Below are 17,032 nucleotides of genomic sequence, written 5' to 3'. Positions count from 1 at the left end.
AATTAAATTATTAAATTGTACAATTTATATTTTTGTTATTTAAATTATTTATTATTTATTATTTATATATATATTTTGATTATTTTTTTTGTTTTACCAATTGTTCAATATTATTAATATAGGTATTAGAGTCTTTTGAATCTAGAGCCAATATTTCTTTTAATAAACCCAAATCGTCAAAGAATTCAGATTCTTCTTCAAAAACAGAGTACTCTTCTTCAAAGGATGATAAAAATGATTTACAGTCTTGTTGAATTTTCAAATAATGAGATGCCAAATTGGTTTTGGTATCTATTATCCAAGGTTCCAATACGGTGGTGGTAGAGGTGGTGGGACTAGTGATACTAGAGGCCTCTGGTTTAATTGGTGGATGAATGATTTCATGGAACTTATCAATCATTGTAAAGAATAACAACCATGGGCGGAGAATGGCGAATTTGGTTTTGTTTGCTGGTTGTTTTTCGGAAAAGGCATAGGCTATTAATTTTGACAAGAAATTCAATCTTGAAGATTTCCAATCCTTCAACGATTGAAGGTAGAGTGAAAGAACGAGATAGTAGGGGACATTGTCCACTTCAATAGTACAGTTGTTGATACTTGATTCGAGCGAGAGTCCGACAAACTGGTTGAATAGCTTGTCAAAGTGTGGACGACGGACTTGGTTGGCTTGGTTGCCGACAATCTTTTGGTCCAACAAAAAGTTTCCAAACTGAATAAAGAATGGTACAATTCTAATATTGGAATCCTTGCCTCCACCTTTAGAGTCGGTGCTAAATGACTCGTCCTTGGCGAATCTGAGGAACAAGAGTTTGAGGTCGTGGGCAAGGAGACGGAAACGTGGATTGCTACCGTCAATACGACCGACATTGTTGAGGTTGGTCCAATACTTGTCGCAGAATGGTGTAAAGGCATCGTTGGTGATCTTTGGGCCTTGGATGGGGAAGATATTGTTGCACTTGGTCTGTTGATTTCTCAAGGCAGCTCCTTCCCATTCCTCTTTGGGCACCTTCATACTCTTGTCGGCCTTGGTGGCATCACGATGACAATAGTAGTGAATAATGTTAAAGTGAGTGACAGTAGTGTAACAGTGTGCATTTCCACCCGATGATTCTCTTCTTTCAGATTGACCAGAAGATGATGGAGTGGCAGTGGTTTCGTTGAGTGCATGAAGTGCAACACGTTTAGAGTAGGTATAGATACCCAAAACATCGTCTGGTTTAAAGTTGTAACCTTCACGACACACCATACATGTGAATCCCTCTTCATCCTCTAGATCCTCGATAATAGTTGGCACAACATTGGCAGTGATATGCTTGCCTTGTTGCGAGAGACCAAGCTCCTTGAGCACATTTTCTCTGTGCTTTTCGGCTTGTGCAAGTTTCTCTCTCTTTGATTCCGTACGAATGTTGTGAATTTCGTCGGCCATCTTTTTGTTGTTGACTTGAAGAGACTCGAGGAAGTTTTCTGCCAAACTACCAACATTCTTGGTGCTGGTGGTCGATGTCTGCTCCATCAAATGGAGACGCTTGAGAACATTGAATTCATTGACAGACATGAGTTGGGTGGGTTCGTGGCCATTGGCAAGACCCTTGAGAAGGACGAGTACATATGGGAGTGCGGCACGTTCCAATGACCCAATCCACTCTGGCGACGATTTATCCTTGTCGCTTGGTAGATTCTTGTCAATGTATTCGTAGAGCTGTTTGGTAATGCCTCGTTCCAGCACGAGTTGACGCAACTTGGAGCCGTTTTCATCGGGTCTCGTAAAATCGGCAATCTTTGTGAAAAAGTCTACATGGGCAGTGACGTTGGGGTCGGTCTTTTTGCCGGCATCGTACTCGTCAAAGTTGAGGTAGGGTTGGAAAAAGTCTATCAACGAGTTGATGACACCCGAATGGCCATAGGTCAAGAATGGAATGATACGGGTCATGGCCTGGATGATACGTGTGTTGTTGCGTACCAACGGACTGGCCAACTTGTCGAGGAACATGGTCATCTGCTCTTGTGCTTCGTTTGTGTCCTTGTGATGCTGGTCGTTGGTGGTGATCTGGCTGGTAGACGAGTTGCTGTTGGTCAAGTAGCTGCGGTTGGCTTCTGTAACGATCGACTCGATAATCAAAAGCAGCGTTTCAGCGAGATCAGGTTGATGGAACGCTGTTTTGAGTTTCTCAAGCAAACGTCCAATTCCATTGTGTGTGATGAGTTGCTCGCGGTTAACCTTGATCTTGCAACTATGGAACAACAGCTTGATGACGAGGTGTGCCAACTCCTTTTCGGATGAAAAGTCGGCAATGTCATCGACAATTGTCAGCATGGCCTCTAGACCGCCACACTGCGAAAAGATACTGGTGATTTCAAACTCAACCTCTGGATCCTTTTCTTCGCCATTGTCATCGTTTAGGTTTTCAATGTTTTCTTCGGTGGCTTCACCGTCGAGACCTTGGAGACGGTAGACGACGGTCATTGGCGTGTTGATGTCTTGCGAACGTTGGGCAACGGCGCTTCGCTTCCACACTTGCTCATAGACACGCTTGATGGGTAGATCGAGCTTGATGATCTTATTGTCTACAAGCAATTCCATGCCATTGTCGTCTTCCAAAAAGGTGCCAAGATCGAGGGTCTTGCAAATCTTGTTTTTAATGTCTCTCATCAGAGAACCGACAGTGTTGCTGGCGTATGGATTCTTCATAGAGCCACGAATGTATTCCTCTTGTGTCGATGATTTGATCAAGACGAGCTGGTAGACTGGCTCGGGCTTGACGGGACACACAATGTTGCACAACTGCTCAAAGATAAAGATGGGTGTTCTGCCATTCTTGGAGTGTTTGGTGAGTGCCTTGACATTGGCAGCCATAAACTTTTTGTTGTCTTCAACCGACTCGGTGTTGAGCGACTTCATCAACTCTTGCAATTGTTTGACGGCATCTTCAGTGAGCTTGTTCTTTTGAATAATGACACCACGAAGCGACAAGAATGCATCCAATACCTTTTCAATGAGGTTGTCACGCTTCATCTTGAGCTTGATCGACGAGACATCGACAAACGACATGAGAATGTTGACGAGTGTCTTTAACACATAGCCTTGACTAAAGTCAGTGTTGAATGAGGTTTCGAGCGAGTTGATACGATCGATATCCAGGATGATGAGATCACACAAGTAGGGCAAGAATCCGCGGACTGTCAAATAGATCTTTCTCTCGTCAGACGAGATAATCTTGCCAAAGAGTGAAAAGAATTCGGCAGAGTTTTCTCCAACTTTGCAAGCATGTGGAATCAACTTTACAAAGAGGTCGAGGAATTTGTAGGTACGTACTTGACTGCTACGAGACAAGATGTTCATCAAACTGATGGTTTCGCTACGAATTGATGGTGTCGAATTGAACAATAACTTACTAACCCATCCATCTTCGAGGAAAATACCCTCCAATGGGTTGGTGTTGGAGGTAGCAGCTGCAGATTTCTTTACTTGTTTTTTCCATTTGGCCAAATATTTACTAGTAAGATAACGGTTTCTAATCTCTACCTTGTCAACTACAGTAGTAGTGGTGGTAGTAGCTGCAGTGGCAGTAGTAGGTGAAGTGGTTGGAGTTGTATTATTAAAGATTGATGATTGATACTTGTTTGCCCATTGATCAAATGTATCTGAAGCCAAGAATTCATCAAATTTGACAGATGATTCTGATTGATCAAAGTAATTCCATCCATTTCCACTTGTACTAATTACTTTTTCCTTGGTGGCAGCGGGTTCCTGAACTTCTGCTGCTGATGGAGGAGGTGGTGGTGGAGAATTAACAACAACTGATGAAGCTGATGATGATAATTGACCACCTTGTTGTTGTTGTTGCTGAAGTTGAATCTGTTGTTCTTTTAATTTGATGAGTGATCTTAATTTTTCAAACTTTAGACGAAGTGTCTTTTGATGATCTTCAGTATCATTGAGATCCTTTTGTAAAAGGTCAGTTGTGTTTCTTTCCAATGTACACAAGGAGAGAATGATCTTGAGACATGGTAATGTGATGTATTCAGAGATGATTGGATTGTTGGATCCAGCTTCAATCGATTTGAAAAAGATTTCCATGATGAAACGGAATCTTGTCTGCCAGATATTATCAGTCAGGGCAGTACAATCACGCAACAAGAACATTTCACTCGATATCATGGTCGATAGGTCGAGAGAGGTGTGATTCTCAATAGCATAGAATATCTTTTCACTGATCCATCCGTTGAGCTCGGTAGTGGCCGTTAGGTTGTTTTTGGTGAGGTAAGAGATGGCAAGACGGGCGTTATTTCTCGAATCGCTCTTTCCGTGGTAGATGTTGTTCATAAAGAGCTCTTTTGTGAGTCCCTTTTGAATGAGCATGTTGCGGAGATCGACCAACTGAGGATTACGTGACAGATGGTTCAAGAACGAGAGTGATTGCTCCGTGTAGGCGTTGGAGCAACCAAAACAATTGTTGGAACTACGACTCTTGATCTCTTTGGAACGTGGTTTCTTGGCCAATACATTCATGTATTTGATAATCTCCATACGTGTATTCAATAGGATCTGTACACTCTTGCTGAGACTTTCAAAGATACTCTTGCACTCTTTTTCATAGAGACGTGCCAAATACCCAATCTTTCGGTTGATACGAAGCGATGGGATTGAATTTGGATTCGAAGCACTGGTGGTTGCACCGCCGGCGCCACTTGCGGCTGCGTTTGGTGGCGATGAAGCAGATGCAGCAACTGAAATGCCAAGTTGATTAAAGAGCTCTTCCTTGGGCCATGGTTCCTGTGTTTGATAGGATGTGATCAAGTTGCTAATGATTCTCTTGAAGCCAATCAAACGTTGATACTTTTTGTGAGCATTTTCAGACTCCTTGTCAATGGTTGAGATAGCGCGTTTGTGGTCGTCCTGGTTCTCGATCTTTTCAATCGACACTGTTGGTTTGCATGTAAACTGGTAGTCAAAGCGAGCGTGTTTGCAGAAACCACACTCGTTACAGAGGAAACCTTCGAGGTTCTCATAGTTGATGTTGCGACATTGCTTGCATTGGAAGGCATTCTCGTGGCAATGCTTGCAGATGCCATGCTTGTCAGTGACGGTTCTCGAACAGCGTGGGCATTGCAACTTTTCACTAGCAAGTACTTGGAGATTGTCGTGAAAGTCAAAATACTCGATCATAAAGTTGGTGGCGGCAATCGGGATTTGGAATCTGATGGTCTTTTCCGTTTGGTTTGGTGCAAAGTGGATTTGCTTTAACTTTTTCCACTGAGCAAACTTGCCCTTTAATTCACCAATATCCGATGTGGTCTTGTTGTTGTAAAAGAGGTTGATGGTCTTGATCATTCTGGCCTTTTTAGAATCGTGAATGTTGATTTGTAGTTTTTGAATGCTATAGACTCCATTAAACTTGATCAAATGACAACTATCGGTAAATTTGTACTCTTGTTTCAAACTATCAATGCGAACCGTTTGGAATTGTGTCTCTGGGTTATTGCATACAAGACATGGTTCAGATTCTAAATAATATCCATCCAATTCCAAAATAGATCCCAAACTTGTATAAATCTGTGAATTTGGATGATTATGTACACATTGATTTTGTAATTTAAATGATTCAATAAATTTATCAGCAAATTCTAAAAATAAATAAAAAAAATTAGTATATAATTAAATTATTTTTGTTTTGTTTTGTTTTTTCTTACCATTATATTGATCTTTCCATTTATTTGGATCAATACCATTAATTACATAAGTTAAAAGTTCCATAAATTCATTTGAATTTTTACCATAGGAAACGACTTGATCCAATTTACTCCACAAACATTTGTTAATGTGAACCTTTTGATCAATGTCTGATGCTTTCCAAAGATTATAAATAAAGTTACTAGTGTTTTGACGTAGGTCTGATGCATTTGGTTCCAATAATAAATTATTAATTAAAATATCCAATGAATCACCTTGCAAAAACATTGTAACCTTTTCTGAATCTTGCATAATTGTATCATTCTTTGTAGTAGAAGGTAAAGAAGACAAAGAAGAAGAAGAAGATGACGATTGTTCTTCAGTAACAAAAGCAAATGTCAATAATTCTAAAATTAATTGAGATGTTTCCTCTGGTAAAAAGAATAAATTATTAAATAATCCATTTAATATATCTAAAAATTAAATAAAAATAAATAACTATTAATTGATTTTCTTTTCTTTTTGTTTTTTTTTTCTATTTTCAATTTTACCATTATTTGTACAAAAATATTGCCAACTATGAGGTCTTGTTGAAGCAACTTCCAACATTGAAGATAAATAACCAATAAGTTTGATAAGATGATCATAATGAATATCATCAGTGAAACCATTGTATTGACGTTCGAGTGCTTGAATCTTTGAATATTTCTTTTTGAGAAGGAATTCATCACGAACGGCATAATAGGATTCTTTGGTGGTAGCAAGTAAGAGAAGCAATTTCTTTGGATACTTTACAAATTGAGTTGTCTTTTTAGAGTGAATGTACGAACAAGTGAGTGACATCCAATCAGCGGTTGGGGTGAACCAGTTGATGGATGGGTTGGCCTTTCGGTGGTGACGATCACATCTGTAGAAAGTGATGGCAAGTTTAAAGAGATGTTTAGTGATGGATTGTTGCAACGATTGGGGTGACGATGGGAGTGACTTTGAAAAGAATGGAGCAAATCTACTCTTGGGGAGTGATTGGTCTTCAGAGTGACTACTAATCAACAATGCACCAAATGGACTTGACATGGCGTTGGTCTCTGGACTATTATAATTGACTTGACTAGAAATGACTTGGTACAAATGGTCCAACCAATATCTAAGAACCTTGTCCATAAATCCTTGTGATTCCATGTTTTCACTGATTGCATAGATTGAAGTTTGTGGTAATACCAATTGATTGACATTGATAACAGAACTGTTCGATGATGATGATGATGGTTTGTTTGAAGATTTAGAATGTTGTTGTTTATGAATATCGGTATCCAATAATAATGATAATAGGATAATAATGACAGAGTCACCTTCTAAAGACAATGATTTACCAGTGAGATACTTTTCAAAGTTTGAATGGGATTCTGTCAATTGCTTCATGATGAGTGTTGAGAATCTGGTAAATGTATCGGCCTTTAGATCGGTTCCAATGTGAACAAAGAGTGTGTATACTACTTGGGCATATGGTAATGCATAGTTGAAACCCTTGTCCAACACTGCAAACAACTCGTCCAACAAGAATCTAAACATATTGTCAAATGGATCCTCTTCATTGACTAGTTTTTGGTCTGGGTGTTGAGAGGCATCCAAACTCATTGCAATTGCTGCATTTAGATCTTCATCAAAGGTACCTTCTTGTAAAGAAGGCTCTGCGACTTGTTTGTTGCTGCTACTGTCGTCGGTCATTGTCTCGTCTAATAGGTATTCCTTGATAAGATGATCTTGTGGGTGCTCTTTGGTGGCTGTAATTTTGAGGTAACAGTCACTACAAAGATCAAAATCTCCACATACTTCACAATGATATCTCTTTTGTTGGATTGGATAAACCGAGCATTTATCACATGAAAAGTGTACTTCATCAATTAGATCGGCTGCTGTAGCTGTAGCTGATGTAGTCGTCGCAACAACAGATGATTTAGCTGGGACGATAGGTTTGATAGAAGATTTCAAATTTGATTTTGAAATTAAAGAGACCAATGCAATAGAGGAACGAACACGAATCGATTCTTGTGGATGAGACAATAGGTTTTTGACAAGACCGAGGATGTAATCACTAGAGAATGCACGACTAGTGAGACAATTCCAAAGCAAATGGGTGAGGTTTGTGATGACTTCCTCAGAGACTAGGCTGCCGTTTAGACCGCTTCCACCACTGGTAGCTTGACGATGCACATTGATCAGGTCGGCAAGGAACGTTGGTTTGGTGGAAAAGATTTGTGTGGTCAAGTTGTTGGGACGAGTGCAACTAATCTTTTTGAGAATGAGAATGATGTGCTCGAGATTCTCGGCAAAGTCACCGGTTGAAACACCGCCGACCATCTTTGAGATGGTTTCAGAGCAGTGGTTGAGTAGAGTAGAGTGACGCAGTGAGAGATACTCTTCTTCGTTGGGCAAGAGTATCTTGAGAAGATCCTTGACGATGGGGTGGAGGAACGATAGTTGTGGGTCAGTCATAAACGATGCCAACTGTTTGGTTGTCTTTTCCTTGAGTGATTTGTACACTGCATTGTCGCGAGTTGCCTCGTCACTGCAATTGACAAAGTACAATCCAAGACAAGAAAGAGTGCGAAGCAACACCATTTCCGTTGTGTTGAGTGAATCGATTGAATTGGCGGCACTCGACTTTGATCCGAGTTCAACTGCTTCATCATATCCAATCACATCCTTGGGAGTACCATATACTTCGATCGAGTCAATGATGGGCGAGTTGCTGGCGTTTGGTCCTACAAACAAGGTGAGTTTCTTGGCCGACTTTATAGCCTCCTCGTTTGTAAGTGGAATGTCGTACCAACGACGCATACCATCTGTACACGTGATCGTACGATCAAATACACGCAACTCTGATGGAACGTGCTTGGTCGAAGCATTTCCAACCAACACACCAATACCACAAATCACAACCTCTGGGTTATTATTGTAGATAATGATGGTCATGGTATCTTGTCCCTGACAAACTACATATTCATCAGTGTTTGATAATCTCTGCTTGATGACATCTTGTGAGTAGGATTGTAATGGATCACCTCCAAACTTGATATTCTTTGTTATACAATCAACCTTTTCAAAATAATCTATTGGGAATGAAACTATTGGTTTCTTTTGAACTGAAGTAGAAGGAGATGTAGGAACGGCTGCAGTGGTTGTCGTAGTAGCAACATTTTTGGCTGGTTCATCTGATGATTTGATTTGTTTTTGTTTTGAAATGATTGATAAAATGTCAATACCTGAACCACTAGATAGTTGTGAACCACCGATTGCATTTTGTGGCGATGATGCAGAAGAGATTGATGATGACAATGTCAATGGAGAGTCTATGGTATAGTCATATCTAGTGAGTGTTCCATCCTCAAAGAGAACAAGCATCTTGGGAGACGCCTTGTTTACCCATGTCATACCATCGACCTTGGACGACATCTTGATAGCTTGTACGTGCATTTCGGCAGTCGAAGTCATCTTGAGTGACACCATAAATCCGCCACGAGCAGCCAGAGCAGTGACCACTGTTGGATAGGCAGGTGCCAATGTCATAAAGTAGCATGATGGCATGGCAACCTTGAGGTTGACGTCTTGAATGGTGACTGCCGTGACGACTGTGGTGGCAGAATCATCCAAATTAACCATATAAGCTTCGCCATTGGTAAAAGTGACAAATATACCTGGTATGTCGGGAGCGCTAAAGAGACAGACACCTGGTGACTGCTTGACAATCGGCAACTGAACCGTTTCAATCATGATACACGATTCATCGTCGATGGAAGGTTGAATGGGTTGACTATACAGCATACCCGACTCTGCAAGTGCCAAAAGATGCAACTGAGCACCCTTTTTGATGATGGCAGTGTCACGGATAGAGTCTTCAACAAGTGTGTAAAAGTGGGTTGGTGACAAGTTGTCAGTGGACAAGTCATAGATCTTGACAAATTCGTTTGTAGCAACTGCCAACTCTACTTGTGATCCAACCACCCAATCAACCTTGATGATATAGATGTTTTCACCAATTGAATAGAGTGAAAGGTCAATGACCAATTGATCAACGATTTCATCCTTGTTGTTGATAGTCAAAATCTTGCATTCTCTAGCACCTACGACAGCTAGGAAATTGTCATTGGTTGGATTAAACACCATACTCATGACTGGGAAACCAATGGCAGACTTTGACAATGTCTTGAGTGCAGCTCTGTCGACTGTGTTGGCTTCTTCATCTACCAACTTGGCAACATTGACAAGAGACACATTCTCGCCCTCGGCAACGGCAACCACACCACGTGAATTGGATGCCAATGCACGTTTTTGGATCAAACCGGCATTGACAAGATTCTTGAGTTGGCTACCCTCGCTTCCACCTTCATACTTGGTCTTGGAATCAAATACACCTGCCTTTGTTGATTTTTTTGGTACAACCAAGTCGGTGCGGACCACCAATTCCTTCTTTGGTACGGCATAGACATCGACAGTATTGATATTGGTTGGAGTAACTGCCTTTTCACTTGATGATTTGAGTGCTTGAACCAACTTGGGGTACAATTCAGCAATCTTTTCAATGACTGGTACCTTTTGTTCTGTAATCTCTTCAATTATCTTTTTCTTTTCTTCTTGACTTAATTCTCCATCAAAAATTGATGAAGGTGAAGAAGAGGAAGAAGAAGTAACAACAGAAGGTGAGACTATAGCAGTAGTAGTAGCAGGAGAAGTGGCGGCAACAACTGGTTGACTGATTGGAACAGAAGATGGTTGTTCTGCTGTTGCTGGCTTTTTCTTTTCAGGTTGGTAAACACGTGGTTTGAGAGCTTTACATGGACCACCTTTACCAGCACCAGCACCACAATCACAAAAGAATCTACTGAATCTGCTATAACTGACGACATGGCCTTTGTGACAAACCTTGACACAAGTCGAGCAACATCCCTCTGATGTCTTTAGATTGCAAGTGTAACAAAAGTACCAATGTTGATCCATATAATCATTCTTTGTCTGAGAGTAGGTGCAAAGCTTGCTAGCAAGTTTACGAGCTTCATCTTCTTCATTATCAGCTTGATCGGCACCACTACCACTTGATTCACTGTTGGATGCCTTCCACTTTGAATCTTCGTCATCATCTACCTCTTCTTCATCATCTAAAAGTAAATTGTTACCAACATCTCCCATCTCTTGATCAGTTGTTTGTTTTTGATCACTATTTGCACTAGTATGATGACAATGGTGATGTTGTTGTTCGGTTTTGGTGTCCATTGAATCTTCGTCGAGGTCACCTCTAAGAATCTTTAAAATGTTTTCAATAAATTCTACAATCAAGTTGAGTGACTCTAGTTGAGATGGAGTTGGGTTGACAAGAACGTTGGCAGAGAGGTGAGAAACTTGTTCAAACAAATCGACTAGTTTGTGTTGTTTCATTGCAACGTATTGTAACAATCCAAAGTATCCTTTGAGTAGTGATGGGTAGTCTATCCAATCGGTAAATGCAGATTCAAAGCATCCAAGGAGAATATTGTAAATCAATGGACTAATATTCTCAACCTTTTCTTCCCAATCGATTAATGATGCAGCAGCAGCTGAAACATTTCCAACGGCTGGTGATGATGATGCAGGTGGAGATACAAAGGCAGTCTTTTTGGCCCATGCCTTTTTCTTTTTGAGACGTTCATTTTCCTCCTCTTCTTCATCGCTTGACGAGTCTGATGATGTTGAGCTAGGTGAGGCTGCCGACTCTTTGGGTTGTTTGTCGTTGCTACCTGGTTGTTCCTTGGTGTAACCAGCCAATTCGTTACTTCCAGTCAAGATACCGATAAATTTGACAATCAATTCTTGAATCTCGATGGTTGATGGAACCAATTTCTGCTTGACATCAACTTGCATGGCATCAGAAGATGAAGCAGCAGCAGCGGAATCATCTTGCTTGACATAACCCAACAATTTCTCTTGGAACCATTTTGACAATTGTTCTTGTGGAATGTCTTTGAGGATGGAACGAATGGCAAACGATCTGAGTGACTCGAGTTTCGCTCCACCGCCAACAATACTTTGTTGTGGTACTGGCAATGACATGATTTGGATCAATACACCAAGTGATTTCTTGTCAACCTTTTCACTTTCAATGGTAAAGTTTAACAACTGACTAATGTCACCTTGTGGCAACTCTACTCTAAACTTGTCACCCATGGGAGACACCAACTTGCGGTAAGCTGGGATATAGTGACAATAAAAGTAGGATGGATAACTCTTGGTGATGACTGTCATGTGATCGAGATGGTAGTTGATGATACGTTCAGTGACGGGCGCTGAACGAACCTCTAAACTCTGCTTGGAGAGTAATTGACAAACACGTTCAAACGAAGAGATTTGTGACATGCTAACAATATACAACAAGCTTTGTGAATCGATATCCAAGTATTGACTCTCCTTGCTAAAGAGTAGCAATTGGTCTGTTGAAATATCGGCACGTGTATATGATAATTCCAAACGATAAGATTCAACCAATTTCTTGTCTTCTTGATTACTATCAATAATCATTGGGGAATCTACAACTGTTGTTGAAGCTGTTGTTGTAGTAGCTGTAGTTGTAGCAGATCCACTACTTTCCTTGTTACTATCATCCATTTTTGTGATTAGATCAGACAATTCAGACAATGATCTCAACAACATTTGGTTGGAGAGTACTGTAAGAGTCTTGTCAGAGTAGATGAGAGCTGGATGTAAGATCCAACTCATTGAACATCTCTGGTGTTTTGGAATGGATGTCAAGTCGATCTTGACTTCAACACCCCAATACTTTTCTATTGCGTCACGGTCTTCTTTGGATACACCCAACAAATCGATCAACTGCATGGCATCTGACTTTTCACTGACGTGTGAAAAGACTTCTCTAGCCAATAGGATCTTGTCATTCTCCATTACCGATGGAGTCTTTATCAATGAAAGCAATTCATTTTCATAGAGTGATTTAACAGACTTTATGACACTGACTATAGATGGATATAAAATGGGCAACATATCCAATAAAGCTTGTTTGTTGATACCAGCCAATCCAGATTCCTTGTTTTCTTGTTGTGAAGATGATGCAGATGAAGGATTTCCTTCATCCTTTTCCTTTTCATCTGAATCTGAAGAATCCATTCCATCTGAATTGTCTTCATTATCTGATGAATCATCTTCTTCATCATCGTCATCATCAAACAATGATTCCCAACCTTCCATATAATCGGAACCTGATTCTCCAAGTGCATTCTTTGACGAAGATGAAGAACTTGATTGTTGTTGTTGTTGATCAAATATAACAATCAAATATGATAATATACTTTGTAATAAACTATTTAATCTAATATTATTATTATTATTAGATTGTAATAATTTTATAATCTAAAAAAAAAAAGAAATAGAAAAATTAATATTAAATTTATCGAGTGTTGTCTTTTTTCTTTATACAAACATTATTTGTATGAATATTCCAAGGTATATCAATTAAACTATCCTTATTTGTTTCATGATGAACCAATATTGAATGTAAATAAGTCAAATAAATAATTGTTTCATTTGATATCTAAATAAATAAATAAAAAAAAGAAGAGGTTAATATTATATATTTCTTTTTTGTTTTTTGTTTTTTCTTTTTTTTCTAATTTACATTAATAAATAAAGAAGGATCTTTAATCATTTGAATAAATGAATTTGAAGGAGGAAGTGAACGTAATAGAGAACAAGCAGAGGTAATTATATAATCGAAAAGGAGTGATTCTATAGGTTGACCTTGCGATTCTATTTTCATAATACATAATGATACAACATCTCTATAAAAGTCTTGATAGACAACTGAGCAACGGTTGAATAAATCGGTACATTGTTGAAGATGTGAAGTAGAAAATGATGACAATCCTCCACTACTTGTACTATTGAAATTGAATTCATAGAATACTGGGATGGAAGATAATGTCGATGACGATGACGATTGTTTGATCTGATCGATAATATGTTTATAGTTGACTGTTACAAGTGACAATGGTAAATCTTTGGTTGAATTGGTTTGATTCAATGTCAACACTGATTCATAAAATAATTTACTAATTTTTGTTTCCATTTTATCAAAATTAAATATTATATCTATAAAAATAAAAAAAAAGAGAAAAATTAATATATATTATATTATTATTATTTTCTTTTTCTTCTTTTTTTTCTTACAATTAAAGATAAATAAAAATCTAGAGAAAATTAAAGAATTTGGAAGATAGGATTGATCAGATTTTCTCTTTTCAATAATTTGATGAATGATATCTACAGATTTTTGCAAGATTGCCAATCTATTTTGTTCATTCAAACTATGGAATGAAAACAATAAAAAGGTAATGTATTCAAAACCAATGATCATTTCCTTTGGCACACTGACAAATTGATTATTTTGTACATTGTTGAAATAAATAAATCTTTCCCACAATGTCATTATAATTTTGTCATCAGAAGCAGTTGTGGTAGTATTGGTGGAGGATGTTAATTTTAATTGTTGACGCTTTACAAATATCCAACCTAATAATGACAATAATTCACGTGGTGGTGATATTGATCCAATAGCCAATGCTTCTACCTCTGTTGTAGTCTTTTTTTCCTTTTCTTGATCTATTGTACGATTACATAAATCAAAAATGGAATCTATCCATTTCTCTTGTAATGGGACGGACAAGACATCCAAAGATTTGATAATGTTGAGGTTGATGGAACGCAAGATATTGGCGATGGCTTGGGATTGGATGTATGGAGAGTAGGAACTTCCATGTGGTGACTGGTAGAGAAGGATGGTCGACAAGACTTGCAAATGTACATCGTTGAGGAATGAAAAAAGTTTGGATACTACAGCCGGTTTGGCAAAGGTTACGTTTACAAAATTGATAAATGATTGATAACTACCTTCCAATTGAATATCAAATTCATTTGTATTAGAGGTGGTAGCTGTTGTTGTTGTTGTTGTAGATGTTGGAGGAGCTGTGGTTGACATGCCAAGAGAAGGACCAGATTCAAACAATGATCCAAACATTGATATTCCTTCATCTGATGATTCATTAAGTGATGCAGCTGTAGCCTTGGTCGGAGCAACTGGTACAGAAGTAGAGGATCCACCCGATTTAATGGGCGTAGTAAAAGGAGTAGAAGTAGTGGACGATGGTGAGTCAGTCACTGACAAGGCAGAATGTTGAGAATCCTTCAACTTGAAATAGGAAATATAAAGAATTGAAAGAATATTGTCCAAGAGTCGAGGTGTAATAAACATAGAGGTCAACTCGGCAGCAGTGTACTGCTTGGGTGAGAGATAGTCAAACCAAATGAGTTGCTTATCCAATGCCGAAACGTGAAGGAATTTAGTGTGTGGCTTGGCACTGCCAAAGGTCGATGGCAGATCGCTAATCATAATTGGTGATATCACCCTGTTGATACTTCCAGAATCTGAAATATTATTCATTGATTCTAATCGATCAAAAATCAATGATATGGCCAATATCACCAATTGTGGACTCCAAGTAATATAATCCTTTTCAACTAAACTATCCTTTACCATTATATCTTGAATTTTAATATTCATTTTTTCAATATCATTTAAAATACAAAGTGAAAAGAATATCTAAATAAAAAAAATTAAAATTAATTCTATTTTCTTTTTTGTTTTTTTCTATTTTTTAGTTTACATACTTCAGCTTTAATTTGAAGATCAGGACAATTTAATTTTGTACCCAAAACTTGAAATAAATTTTCAAATACTTGACTTGATAATAATTTTGATTTAATAAGAGGTGATGGAACGGTTGTTTTGGCAGTCGACTGCTGCTGTTCTCCTCCACCATCTTGTAGTTTTTGTTCGGTTTCTTTTTGTTGTTCATAAACAGACAATGCTTTAAGATTATAAGCTTGATATGATCTAAAAGTACCAATTAATCGAGCAATAAAGTCGATTGTCCATGGAATCGATGCAGCATCAAGTTGTTCAAAACCTTCGGAAAATAGAATATCCTGAACGTTGCTTAGAAAGTTGTAGATTAAATTCTCTCTTGCAAGGAATGATTCAAATTTTTCGGAAACCTCCATCTCGGTTTGGTAGGCCGGAAGGAGCTTGGAGCAAATGGCCAACAACCGAGAGGCGCCTCTTAGGTTCTTATTAAAGTAGGTAGTATTGCTCTTTAGAATCTCTTCGTTTAATTGATCGTGATCAAGGATCAATGAAGATGATATATTTACAGCACCACCACTATCAACAACAGAAGATGATGATATCAATGGTGTTGATTCCTTTCCAATACCATTATTTAAAAATTGATTAAATAATTCTATTGTTGATGAAGTAGGTAAAGGAGAAGGGGATGATGTAGTAGAAACAACAACAGCTTCAGTTACAATTGTTGGTTTACTTTCACTTGTTGATTCTTTAGACTCTGTGACACCAACAAAACGATCTAAATTGGTGACATTGAGGAATGATGGGATCTTGTCCAACTGTGACTTGTCGATAGAGGTGGATGGGAATTCTATGCAACAAAGCATATCAATGATGGATAATAAAATCAATGGTGTTGATAACTTGATGGTGATAGTGGTCGCCGTTGCCGTTCCAGTTGAAGAGGTCATATTCGTCGACGATCCAACCAAATTACCATCAATATCCAACTCGTTCTCACTCCATCTCTCAAGTGTCGATAAACAAAACTCTACAGTCACCTTGCTAAATGAATAAATCTTTTGAACATCCATATCTAAAAAGAATAAAAAAGAAAATTAAAAAGAAAATAAAAGAAAAGAAAAAGTTAGGAATCTAAAGTTATCTAATATAAATATATATTCTACTCTTACCCCCATATTTTCCATCGATAATAAGGAAAGATATCAATTCCAAAACCTTGGTTACATAATGAATATGTTGTGGAAGTAAAACAAGATCTTTGAGTACACAAAGAAGTGGAGTCAAGTTGCCAATCTTGTCATTCTTTAGTTGACCAACCAATTCAACAAAGTAATCATAGATTCTATCTTTTTGTGAATCGCTAGCGATCTGTGGTGGAGGATCATCATTATTTTCCTTGTTGTTGTTGTTATCATTTGGATTATTTTCATCATCCTCTTGATCATCATTTTTTGTTGATTCCTAGAAAGAGAGAGAATGAGAAAGAGAAAGAAAGAGTTAGAACTATCTCTCTCTCTGTATATATAACATATACTAATCTTTATGATTGATTGATAACATACATCTCCACCTTTACCAAGTACCATTAAACTCTCAGAGAGAGCAATAGCTAATAAAAGGTCTGGATCAACATCACTCATTATTCAATTATGTTTGTATAATATATGTGATAA

At 38.2% G+C, this 17,032-nt stretch overlaps 1 protein-coding gene across 1 annotated transcript; it reads right to left on the bottom strand.

The window, feature by feature from the left end:
* Positions 1-79: 79 nt before the first annotated feature.
* DFA_09851 (uncharacterized protein) lies at positions 80-16,999 on the bottom strand (the record flags this gene model as incomplete). The annotated part of the gene is made up of 9 exons (XM_004351696.1): positions 80-5,625; positions 5,692-6,144; positions 6,223-13,063; positions 13,134-13,244; positions 13,329-13,801; positions 13,880-15,308; positions 15,377-16,431; positions 16,529-16,820; positions 16,922-16,999. The coding sequence occupies 9 exons, from the start codon at positions 16,997-16,999 to the stop codon at positions 80-82; spliced, it is 16,278 nt and encodes a 5,425-aa protein (XP_004351748.1).
* Positions 17,000-17,032: the final 33 nt, after the last annotated feature.

This window comes from Cavenderia fasciculata, assembly GCF_000203815.1.
Source record: "Cavenderia fasciculata unplaced genomic scaffold Scf_EU5ZYIE02H8LDV-5, whole genome shotgun sequence".
In the NCBI taxonomy this organism is placed as follows: Eukaryota; Evosea; class Eumycetozoa; order Acytosteliales; family Cavenderiaceae; genus Cavenderia; species Cavenderia fasciculata.
Note: the sequence above shows the minus strand (reverse complement) of the source record. Positions and strands in the feature narration are given on the sequence as shown.